Source organism: Parambassis ranga, chromosome 12, assembly GCF_900634625.1.
Source record: "Parambassis ranga chromosome 12, fParRan2.1, whole genome shotgun sequence".
Taxonomy (NCBI): domain Eukaryota; kingdom Metazoa; phylum Chordata; class Actinopteri; family Ambassidae; genus Parambassis; species Parambassis ranga.
The window spans coordinates 5,526,117-5,538,636 of record NC_041032.1 but is presented as its reverse complement, the minus strand read 5'-3'; the positions used below and the strand labels follow the sequence as shown (position 1 = coordinate 5,538,636).

The following is a 12,520-nucleotide window of genomic DNA, read 5'->3' as shown; positions in this document are numbered from 1 at the left end:
CCTCCTCTTGACCTCTTGCCTGGCAGCTCCATTTCTGACATCCTTCTACTATCCTTCTAGTATAGAAAGAACTCTGCTACCTTCAGCCCTGCCTCTTGTCTTTTCCTCACTGACACAGTCTCTAAACCACACAGCATTGCTGCTCTCTCTACTGTCTTGTACGCCGTTCCTTTCATTCTTGCAAAAATAACCAGATAAAAAGGATAAGAAAAGTCAGTGGTTGAGCTGTTGTGAGACGAGTCTCTGTCTGCAGTGCCCCTATGAAGACATCGACCAGCAGGGTGGTGAGGGAAATGACATCTGGATTCATCCAGTTTAACAAAGTTTTTCAGAACCAGTCCACGTAAAACTTGATATTGACATGTGTTTTAGCACTTGTAACACACATATGTTTTAAGGTTTCATGTCCTAAATATCAGATCACGGAGCTTTTAGAGATTTACCTTAGATGAAGTAAGTTCGGACTAGTTAATAGGACGAGAGCTCTCTTTGTCAGTTAAAGCGCTGACCACAGAGGCAGAATATGGGCTGTTGTTCATATAATAAACACACACGTACGCATGCGCAGACACATAGAACTATAGCCCGACCCGACCGACGAGTCTTTAATTTTGAAGGACTGGGACCGGATATGACGTTTGGTCTCTTCCTTCTTCCGTTTGAAATGTGGAGGATCTCTGAAGGCAAAACACTGCTGAAGTTGAAGCGCCGCTTCCGACTAAGACAACGGGAGGCAGTGCTTGACGCTTTGGGGTCCGTCCCACTTAACTAAGAGCCGACTGGTTGAGGTCTTTACTCTTCAAGGTAGAATATACTTCCATACTTTTAATGACACGGGTTGAAGCATACAGCTAGCAACAATTGTTCCCCTTTCACCATTAGCTAAATGTTTGTGTGTTTCAATTTCGGTGAAATGAAACACCGCATGTACGGAGGCATCTTAAAGGCAAACTGTGAAAGTTAGCTTACCACAAGAAGGGGGCAGACAGCCACGACTACGATTACATAGTGTACTTTAATCATGTCAAACTCAGGTTAGCCAGCTAACCTGTATCAGAGTTTGGTTGCTGCTAAGCAACTTTTTTGGGGGCGCTGTATCTGCAGAATGCATTTACCAAAACCTTCAACTCATTCCAGAGAAATGCCATGATTAATAATGAAGTCATCATTAAATAATGTATTATTATAATACATTTCAGTAAGTGATAGATACATTCGAAATAAATAATGGAATTCATAATTTCAATAAGGAAATAATTTACTTTTTCACTTGCTAAATCCTTTAACCTCTACATTTGGTTTTTCCGTGACACTTAAAATTAAATTATTCAATAGTGAATTAATTATTATTTATGGAATTTGCTTTTCAATTTAGACTTTTTATGGATGAATGAATCAATCTGGATATTGTTATTATTTATCGATGACACCCCTGGTTCTTCATAGACAGCTCAGGTTAGTTAACCTTTATCTTAATCTTACTTATATGCTGAACAACAGGAACTACTTCAACTATTACACTCACTGTAAAATAAGATATGGATCTGTCATTTATTCAGCTGTGTAATAAGACCTTTTTAAAAAACATACAATTTATGTGAAATGAACTTGTAAAGGAAACCGGTACGCAACTTGTGTGGTTAATATAATGTTAATAATATTGTGTTGCAGTGCATCATGTGGAGTGCTGGTGCAAACTCACACAAAGCAGCCAGGAGCCAGAGCAAACCAGCCCGTGGATCTGTGTCCAATCGCCTTAAAGAAATACGCATAGATGAGGAAGTGAAGATAGCAGTGAACCTCTCTGTGGAGAGGTTCCGCTACAGTGATCAGAAAGGTATGAACTGTTGTTAAGATTGATTGTGTGATTTCAGGATTTTTCTTTTTAGATTATGTCTCTCACAGTAGACATGCTCCTACAATGAACATTTCAGACCCCTGCTTGATTTCTAAGTGGGAGAACTCGCAGAATAGCAGGGTGTACAAATACTTAATTTTCTCACTGTATACATCACTGTCATCCTTATTGTTATCCTAGACTAAGGTTGAGTCTTATGGAGTGTGTTAATATTTATCCTTCTCTGACTGAACAGAGCTGGAATTTCCTTCTTCCTTGACCAGTACTGAGAGGGCTTTCATTCATCGGCTAGCACAGTCCCTGGGTTACATTTCCAAGAGCAAAGGGTGAGGACTTGTGTTCATCAGGTGTTTCAGAATCATGCTGAGGAATATTATTAAAATTATGTTGATGGAGGAAATTTCTCTCTTTTTCTTTCAGGAAGGGATCAAGTCGTTTCCTTACCATCAGGAAGAAGGATGGTACCGACAAACCTCAGCCAACATTACCACTCATGCTCTCCCACAATTCCTTATATTTCATCCGCAGCCTGTTTCAGAAGTTTCCCATTAGCAATAAGGAACGCACAGACATCCAGGCCAGCAACAAAAGTGGCACGTCTGTGGGTGCAGAATCTGGTAATTGTCAGACTCCTTGTTACTCATTCAGTCAGTGGGGGGGTATCCCATAAAAGTTTTTTCCTGCTCCCTCAGATGGCGTGTATGACAGAAGCAGAGCGAGCGGGCGATTAACCAACAGCATTCCCATGGTGCCTCAGAGGAGGGGTGAATCAGAACTAGATGCTTTCCGGCAGTCCCTGCCTGTGTATGAACATCAGGAGGAGATTGTCCAGGTCATCCGAGAAAACAGGGTGGTGCTTGTGGTGGGTGAGACTGGCTCTGGAAAAACTACTCAGGTGGGTCTGATGGATAAAGAGATGGTCCAACCCAGATGTAGAAAATATGCAGATGCAGGCTGTATCCTGTACCACTGTGAAAATACTTTGTTTTCTGACCACATACCTGCAAAGCTAATGGCATGATGCCCCAGCTCTAGTTCATGTTGTTTAAATCACATGGGATTTTTTATTTTTTTTTATTTCTGAATCATCTGAGGTTAAATAACTATTATGTGTTACATGTTATAGATGGAGCATCAGCATAGATTCAGAATGTCTCTGTGTATTGCCCAGATCCCACAGTTTCTGCTGGATGACTGCTGCAAGAGAGGGGAGTCCTGCAGGATCTTCTGCACACAACCCCGACGCCTGGCTGCTATCGCAGTGGCTGAGAGAGTGGCAGCAGAGAGAGGGGAGAGTGTGGGCAAGACTGTCGGATATCACATCAGATTGGAGAGCAGGTAGGTTATACAGTTGATTATTAAAATAAATAAACAATATAGATGGTCAGTGGTTAATTTTGTGTATTTCTTGATTTAAACTATTGTTTTCACTTGTTTCAGGGTCTCTCTAAAGACACTGCTGACCTTTTGCACCAGCGGGATCTTCCTTAGGACACTGATGGCTGGAGATGCCAGTCTGGCTACTGTCACACATGTCATTGTGGTGAGCATTAGGACTACAAATATGAAGGACCTAAAAAAAATCAGGCAAAATTATATGTTATTTCCCATTAAAAGATGCATTGTTTGCACTCTCCAGTTCTGTTGGTGATCTTTGGCAAAGCATCAGTTTTTTTATGAATATCTTTGTCTCACTGACTCTCTGCAACAGAGTTGAAGAGCGCAACAGTAGCATGAGCCATAAGGCCATAGTAGGGACACTAATGATGATTATGATCTATCAACAGGATGAGGTGCATGAGCGTGATGGTCTGACCGACTTCCTGCTCACTAAGATGCGGGAAGTGCTTCAGAAGATCCCGACACTGAAACTGATCCTCTCCAGTGCAGCTCTGGACAAAGAACTGTTTCTTCAGTACTTTGGTTGCTGCCCTGTTATCCACCGTAAGCCCTTCCAGCCTCTATTCTTTTAGTTTAATTGATTTTCTGTTGATTGATGATTGGGATAGACATAATTTTATATGGTTTTTTTTCATGTAGTCAAAGGAAGACTATTTGAGGTGAAGGATCTCTTTCTTGAGGACATCCTGAGGCTGACGGCCTTCAACAATAAGGACACATGGAAGTTAAAAGAAGAGACACAGAAAAGTAAGAAACTTTTATTTAATTACCTACAGCCTATCTTTGGTCTATCCTGGTCTTTAATCGTCTCTGTATGAATTGTGATCCACAGAGGAAAAAAAACAGAAACTTTTGACAGAGTGGTGTGAGGCAGTGGCGACCAGTTCTGTTGTGGAGAACCAAGCCGTGCATATGTTAGCTCCTGGCTTCCTTCATGGTGGTGTAAGGGACAAAGAGGGCAGGACCTTCAACAAGCTGGTAAACACCACACCACTCTCTATGGATTCAAGTTGACACAAGTTGATTTTATTACCACTTATAATTATCCCATTCCCTAAAACTGGAAAAAACTTTATTAATTGCGCTTCTAGATATTATGTAAGTGTGTGACGTTCACAGGAGGATGGCATGGAACAGCTGGAGCCGTGGCTGATGAAAGAGATGGATTCCTGCATTTCCAATATTTTCCTCAATGAAGACCAGGATGTCTTTATTCAGCTCTTCAACCTTATCCTCCACGAAAGTGTTAACGGTATGACAAACAATTTCAAATGTGTCCACTGCTCTGCCTGTAATATAAAGTTAATGTTGGTGTCATGTAAAAAAAAACTCTCTGACTTGAACTGGCTGTCTGCTTGTGTGTTTCTCTATTCAGTGGACTACACACATAGTGAGACAGGGGCCACGCCTCTGATGGTAGCAGCGGCTCGGGGATTTCTGACACAGATGGAGCAGCTACTTGCCCTGGGTGCTGACATCAATATGAAGGCGTCCAATGGATGGTATAATGCTTAATCAAGTTATATTAGAGTTTCCAATTGCTAAAAAAGGTTCACACAGATATTTGTGATAGGTCTCCTTTCTGATTTTGGACTAATAATGTTATAAATGTCATTTCAGGACTGCCCTAGACTTTGCCAAACACTTTCAGCAGGCAAACGCTGCGGATCTTCTGACGTCCTCCATGTGGGTACACGAAAGTTGTTGTTGTTGTTGTTAGTAAAATTTGTTAAATTAGATGTTTTTAACCTTAAAATGTGTTTCACCCATATTTTCTTGTTACCGTACAGTCCTTTAGGAGAGGGGAGCATGCTGGATGAGTCGGCTCTAGTGCAGAGCGGCACTGCTGAGGAAGGAACTGATGAGGAGCAGGAGCTGCTTAAATTGTACCATCAGAACTTTGATGACCAGTTTGTAGACCTAAACCTCATCATGGATGTGCTGCATAATATCTGCTCCACCACAACCGATGGTGAGGAATCTGTTTCCTAATGAACATAAATATCATAAAGTGCTGCGTCTGTAATGGTGTGTCATGCAATAACGGTCATTGTCCAAAAAATAACATTACAATAGATCTACAGTAAAGGGAAGCATCAGGCTTTTTTAGAAATAATGTGCTCTGGACAGAGTAGTTAAAGAAAATTGATGCAGACCAAGGAGCCTTTCAGGAGAAGAGCCTGTGGAGTATGGAGGTTAAATGTTAGGGTATGGAGTTCAGGAAAAAGTCTATCTCTCGCCAAATAGTATGAAGATAACATATTTACATGCAGCCATCTCCAAGCAGCACCAAAATGTTTGTGATGTGTTCAGGTGCGGTCCTGATTTTTCTTCCTGGATACGAGGAGATCGTGGCCCTCAGGGATCGCATCCTTTACGACGATAAGAGATTCTCCACTCAGTCTGAGAGGTACAATGTTTGCTGTAATAGATTTAATAATTTTGTACCTAAAGTCATAGAAAGGGTATATTCATTGTATTTTGATATGGCATTCTCTCTTCCTTGTAATAGCCCTTTGGGGTAACTGCATTGGGTGCATCTTTAGTGCCAGTGTTTCTGGCAGTTTACTGACTGTTTGGTCCCACTGGCCTTTTCTTTAGTGTTTTTGGGAGATTAATACCAGACTCCATAACTGTGTTTTTAATCTTTTAGCCAAGGTGCACAGAGTGCTCTCTGTCTAACAGATGTGTGTTATCTCTCAGGTATCACGTATTCACTCTGCATTCAGACATGCGGACTCAGGATCAGAAGAAAGCCATGAAGACCTTTCCACCGGGTTTCCGGAAGATAGTGAGTCACAGTTAAACTGCAGTATACATGTATACAGTTGTTCACCTATTGAGGAAGATTTAAATCTTATGTCATTCTCAGAAGTAATGGCACATTATTGAATTTTAAATATAAAAGAAAATGCAGAACACCCTGTTCATTGTTTTCTTTCAGATCCTTTCCACTAACATTGCAGAGACAAGCATCACCATCAATGATGTGGTCTTTGTCATTGATTCAGGAAAAGTCAAAGAGGTGCAGTCAGTTTGATTTCCAACACATGTCTAAAATGGATGTGGTGGTTTGTGATGAACTGATAAATGCTTTTTCCTGCTGTAGAAGTCCTTTGATACCCTCAGCCATGTGTCCATGTTAAAGACAGTCTGGATCTCAAAAGCCAGCGCTCTGCAAAGAAAAGGAAGGTAACATCAACACAGTCCATGCATTTAATATTTGTTTTTGTTCAGACACTTAAAGACATGGTTCAGACAGACATGATGTAGCTCATTTGGTGTGTGGGCTTCATGGGGAAAAAAGGTGAAGAATCTAAAAAAAGAGTATCTGGTTACAGAGCCGGGCGCTGCAGACCAGGAGTTTGCTTCCACCTCTACAGTCGACTTAGGTTTAACAACATGCTGGAATTCCAGGTTCCACAGCTGCTGCGGATGCCACTGCAGGTAAAAACACATCCATATTTCAGACCTTTTTTTCTAACTGTACATCAGTAAGTACATAAATAAAGGGTTTCAGAGGAGGTTCAGTGACTACGTTTGTTATGAAAAGAACATGTAGAACAAATTGTGTATAATTTGGTTAAAGAGATAGGAAATGACAATTCCAAACATGCCTCTGACCTTTCATTTCTGACCTTGTGTGTGTATAAGGAACTGTGTCTGCAGACCAAGCTGCTCGCTCCCTGCTCCTGTCTAGTAGCTGAGTTCCTGTCCAAAGCTCCACAGCCTCCTTCTGCACATGCAATTCGAAATGCCGTGCAAATGCTGAAGGTAACAAAGACCTCATGCACACTTGCATGCACATCTACATGCAACATTTCCGGCAACGTGTCCTTATGTTTCACTATCTCTTCAGACAATAGGCGCTATGGAACAGAATGAAGACCTAACTGATCTGGGTTACCACCTGGCTGATCTACCTGTGGAGCCCCACCTGGGGAAGATGGTGCTGTGCGCTGTCGTGCTTAAGTGCCTGGACCCCATTCTAACTATAGCCTGCACTCTGGCCTATCGTGACCCCTTCACTCTCCCCAACCAGAGCTCTCAGAAGAGAGATGCTCTACACTGCCGCAAACGTTTCACTGCCAACACCTTCAGTGACCACATGGCCTTGCTGAGAGCTTTCCAGGCATGTTGGTGTTTGCTTTGAAGAGTGTGGTCACAATACTGTGTAAGATCATAGTGCTTAGGTCGGTTAAATCATTTTTGGCGTCTCCTCTCTGGCTTTAGGCATGGCAGAAGGCTCGCAGTGATGGCTGGGAGAGATCTTTCTGCGAGAAGAACTTCCTGTCCCAAGCTACCATGGACATGATACTAGGCATGAGGACACAGCTGCTGGGCCAGCTACGTGCTATTGGTTAGATGTACCCTTGTTTCTTTTCTCATTTGCCCGAGCTTTTTGTATTACTCAGCAGAAAATAGACATTAAAATTCCACCAATCAGGAACACCATGCATTCAGCATCCCCTGGCCAATACTGTTTCTATAGTGAAGCATGGTGGCGTCAAGATGACCACAACTGAATTAAGAAAAGTCTTTTGAGAGGGCCTCTACAAAGATTTGAATTCATGATGGGAACGCTTTCCTAGATTTAATATTTCATTAAATAAATGAATACATTTTAATTGAGATCATGTTTTTCTGCCAGGTTTTGTGCGGGCTCGTGGAGGCAGTGACATCCGTGATGTGAATCTGAACTCTGAGAACTGGGCCGTGGTAAAGGCAGCCCTTGTGGCTGGAATGTATCCAAACCTGGTCCACGTAAACCAGGAGACCTCTCTGCTCTCCAGTAACAGAGAGAAGAAGGTCCATTTTCATCCTACATCTGTCTTGAGCCAGATCCATCTAAAGGAGGTAACAAATCATTAGTACTTTGTCTCTAATCACTAATATTGTTTCTAATCACTTTAAATGTTTATGTATATATACATATTTTCCTCTTTTTAATTTTGTGTCTTCAGCTGTTTGAAAACTAAAAGCTTTTTCAGTGTGCAAGTTTGTATTTTTTCTTTCTTTAGAATCGCTCATCCAAATCAACACAAGCCCTTCCTACAGACTGGTTGATTTATGATGAGATGAGCCGAGGCCACAGAATGGCCAGCGTTCGCTGTTGCTCCATGGTGACTGCCATCACTGTTGCCATATTTGGAGGTGGTGCCAAACTCCCCAGCTCTGCACTTCATCAACCTGTACCAAAAGCCAGTGGTAAGAAAACCCGACAACACACCCTGAGGAACATGATCACAAGCTGTCACACCGTGACCAAAATCAGCAATCTTTTAAGACCTGATCCATTCCTCCATAGGCTAGTGAAAGGAACCTTGCCTTTTCATACCTTTTCATTCTATATTTTATATTTAACGTAAAATTGAATGTTGAATATTTAAATATCATGCTCTCCATGTGCTGTCCTTCAGGCAGTCAACTAGATGACAGTGACAGTGAGACAGAGGACCTAGCTGAACTAAGGATAGACGACTTCCTTGTTTTCCAGTTGGACAGAGAAGTACTGTCAATACCAAACATTTAAATGTTTAAATGTTAGTTGTTGAATGTAGAAAACGCATTTTATCTGAAATGTGTTGCTGTCAGGCTGCAGGACTGGTGTTTGAACTGAGACAGAAGTGGCAAAATGTGTTTACCAAGAGGATCCGCTGTCCTTCAAAGCCTTGTTCTCAACAGGATGAGGCCATCATAGAGACTCTGGTTTCTGTATGTGTATCTTCATTCTTCCTTTAAGTCTTGCATTGTTGCACATACTTCCTTTGCCTATTGATTGAATTTTGAACTGACTTTCTTCAGGTGCTTGCAGCGGAGGAGCAGCGAGCAGGGCTGCAGCAGCCCACAGGGATTGGTCAGCGGCCCAAGCCCATATCATCAGAGGAGGGGCCTAGGAACTCCAAGAATAGCCTCCAGCAGCCCACTGGCTCCACCAATGACAAGTAGTCCCAGTAACATTTACATTGCAGTGTGATGTTTTTGTTAGTGCAATATATATATTTGTGCTTTGACTGTACATTCCCCTTTATTAATGTAATCAATGCAGAAGTTAATATAGGCAGCTAACTGAGGAAGTGAGGCTCACTCACCCCTTGGGGTTTTGTTTTCCCCTCATACACTGTAGTCTTATTGTTCAGTATGATGACAGCTGACAGGAAGGACTTCCTGTTTGACCAGCATGTAAGATGTTCCTGATTTTTTTTTTTTTTGTGCTTGTTTCACTTCCCCTAGGTCTTGTCGGTTGCACGCCTCAGACATGTATCATCTCAGCAGAGATATGGCCACAAATCAGGTCTCAGATGATCTTCAGTCTTCCGGTAGCTCTTCCTGCTCTGTGACTTTGGACAATCCTTCTCATTCTCCCTGCCCCTCCTCCTCAGGAAAGGTACTCACTGTTTGACATGTGTGTTTTTTGCAGATTTAAACACTCCTCAGTCATGCCTTTTTTTAATTGAGACTGTGTCTTCTTAAGAGGAGGGTTGATGCCTGAGACATTCATGAAAGTGTATATAAAGAGTATATTGATATTTTAGCTAGCTCTTTTCCTCCCCCTATTCCCAGCAAGTAAAGGCACCGCCCCCTCGACACAGCTTCTCGCCAGTGCGTTACTTCATCATGAAGAGCAACAACATCAGGAACTTAGAAATCTCTCAGCAGAAAGGTATCTGGTCCACTACGCCAAGCAATGAAACCAAACTCACAAAGGCATTCCTGGGAAATAGCCTTGTCATCCTCATCTTCTCTGTTCAGAGCTCTGGACACTTCCAGGTAACACTGACCGATAGAGAAACCTGCATCGCGGTATTATCCTGACACACACAGTAAGTGCAAACATACATGTGTTTTGTCTTGTTGACAGGGCTATGCTCGAATGACATCAGCAGTCGATCAGGACAGTTGTCAGGACTGGGGCTTCGGAGGCCTGGGAGGGGTTTTCAGTTTGGAGTGGATCCAAAAAGAGAGTATTCCCTTCCAGTGCACACAGCACATCCTTAACCCATGGAATGACAACAAGAAGGTCCAGATCAGCAGGGATGGACAGGTGCATTTACACCGTGTGCTCATATTATCTGTGTTGCTTCACTTAAAATTGATATGATTAAAAAAGTTAAGATTCCCTTGTGCTAAGGCTCAGGTGTACCACTTGCATCTAACCAGGCACTCTTACAAAACTGATTGTTCTAGTATATCAATAAAACACAGCTAGGTATATCCCACCCCTTGGTGGGTGCATGATAAACAGTTAATCAATGTTATTAACTTTACCTCTCATTGGTCATAATATTATTTCTGATATGTGCTTCATAGTACAAATGTACCTATATGCATGTACTGCATTTTAAACACTATTCTTTCTGTCTCTCACAGGAGTTAGAGCCCCAAGCAGGCAGCCAGCTGCTCTCGCTGTGGGGGACAATCTCTGGGAATCAATAACGGGTACACAGGCAGAAGGTTTTGTTTTTTTACATGGATGAGGGGTTTGTTTTGTCAGCAGTGCACTACAGTCTGGCTGAATTGCACAATGGAAGAAAAAGAAAATTTTAGCTGTGTTTAGTTTGTCTTGTTTTTTTGCCGGTGCAATAAGTGAGTTCTCATTCAGTTTGTATTCAGAATGGTACAAATGTTCTAAACGGTGTCATTCGTCCTGTGGCTCTATAATCTAATCTAAACAGGACTTTTAAACCTCTGACAGGAATTAGACAGAAAGAAAGATGTTTACTCTGACAGTTCTTTCTGATTGTTGAATGTTTAGCAATGTTTTGCTTCATTTACAATACATATGGTTCTTATTCTATTGTCTTTAAAATCTAAGAGCGTTTCTTTTAGAATTCTGGATGTTAATTTGTTAAAAGTACATTTAAATGCAGCTAAACTTAGGTTTATTTTAATAATAAAATATACATGAATGTAAGTTTGAACATTAATGTTTTTTGCTGCTATTTAAAGATGTACGGTGTTGTGTGTTGATTGTTTTAAAGGGATGAATAAAGTGAGATTTCATCTTAGACTGCTGTTGTATGTGTGATGTCTTCACAACCACAATCATGTGAAAGATTAAAGAAGCTGGTTACAATGTGAATACAGTCATCAGGTATTCCTGATCAGTTCACGTTAACAAAGCTCTTATCAGTGAACTAACAGTAGATCAATAGTTACATGGGATTACTTTGTGTCATGATTGAATTTTACACAGTACTTCGTCTCTGCAGTATAAACGGCGACTACTGGTACATGAAAAGAATTGAATTGCCTGTCATAGCGAAGCTAAGCTTGATTTTTTTTTTGTTAATATTTGGTCTAGAGCATTTCATACAGATTCATTTTTGGCCTTTTTGCAGGAAACAATTTGGGCACCTGTAATATACAAACTATTGTAATATCACTATTTACTGACGTGTAAGTCTCATTTTTCTGACTGTAATGTGAATTTGCCTTTAGGGGGCAGAGAAGCTCAGCTTCTGCTGAACATGACAGAAGGTACATGCTGTTCCAATGTAGCTTACACATCCCAAGAAAGCAGGCGTTTTAATTTATGTGCTGTCCTGTCAAAACATTAAAACGGCTAGTTTGATGTGAGAAAAGCTGCAGTATCGACTATATGTTATCACATGTCTGTGCAGTGTGAATCTGATGAGTGTATGATCAAAAGGTCAAAGCCAAGGAAAAGAAAAAATGTAGACTAGAGAGAAAGTGCAGGATGGTCATATCCAGTGTCATCCCTTGTAAATGAAAGTTTTTAAACTGTGAAACATGGAAGAAAGAAGTGCTGCTTTGTGATTCTGATGTGCAACATGTGGTTTTCATCCTTTTTTGTGCCATTAGGTGTGAAAAGGTGTTTTGTGTAAAGAGTGCTCATAGATGAACAAAGCTTTGCTGATGGGAAAAAACTTTATACCGAAATAATTTAATGAGAAACTGACCTGAAATTGCTCAACAAAGTTTGTGGGTTTTATTGAGTCAGATAATTTCTGGATAGAAACATTGCTTTGAATTTTCAGTGCTTCTAGTGCAATCTAGTTCCAGGGGGGGGAACTGATTCTGCGATAAACTGTCCCTTTAAAAGTTTTCAACTCCATTTAAAACTTAAGAGAAATTGAACTTCCATCTGTCTGTAAATTGTACTGTAGCTTAATATACATAAAGCGCATGATTTCTTAACGTACCAAATTAAATCATTAGAATAACCCTTTTGCATTCTACAGTGATATGTCTACAGTTACTTTTAATGTTTTTATCATATTTACATTTCATTTAAGG

At 41.1% G+C, this 12,520-nt stretch overlaps 1 protein-coding gene across 1 annotated transcript; it reads left to right on the top strand.

The window, feature by feature from the left end:
* Positions 1 to 635: 635 nt before the first annotated feature.
* On the top strand, positions 636 to 11,270 carry ythdc2 (YTH domain containing 2). The gene is made up of 31 exons (XM_028418421.1): positions 636 to 804; positions 1,672 to 1,837; positions 2,094 to 2,184; positions 2,279 to 2,475; positions 2,551 to 2,753; positions 3,030 to 3,196; positions 3,299 to 3,401; positions 3,646 to 3,802; positions 3,899 to 4,006; positions 4,092 to 4,237; positions 4,379 to 4,511; positions 4,635 to 4,761; positions 4,880 to 4,945; positions 5,050 to 5,231; positions 5,573 to 5,669; positions 5,963 to 6,050; positions 6,204 to 6,284; positions 6,369 to 6,451; positions 6,601 to 6,706; positions 6,914 to 7,033; positions 7,119 to 7,391; positions 7,493 to 7,619; positions 7,911 to 8,116; positions 8,281 to 8,467; positions 8,680 to 8,768; positions 8,855 to 8,974; positions 9,065 to 9,204; positions 9,494 to 9,647; positions 9,824 to 10,030; positions 10,122 to 10,304; positions 10,631 to 11,270. The coding sequence occupies exons 2-31, from the start codon at positions 1,678 to 1,680 to the stop codon at positions 10,694 to 10,696; spliced, it is 4,167 nt and encodes a 1,388-aa protein (XP_028274222.1). The 5' UTR covers positions 636 to 804; positions 1,672 to 1,677; the 3' UTR covers positions 10,697 to 11,270.
* The last annotated feature ends 1,250 nt before the right edge of the window (positions 11,271 to 12,520 follow it).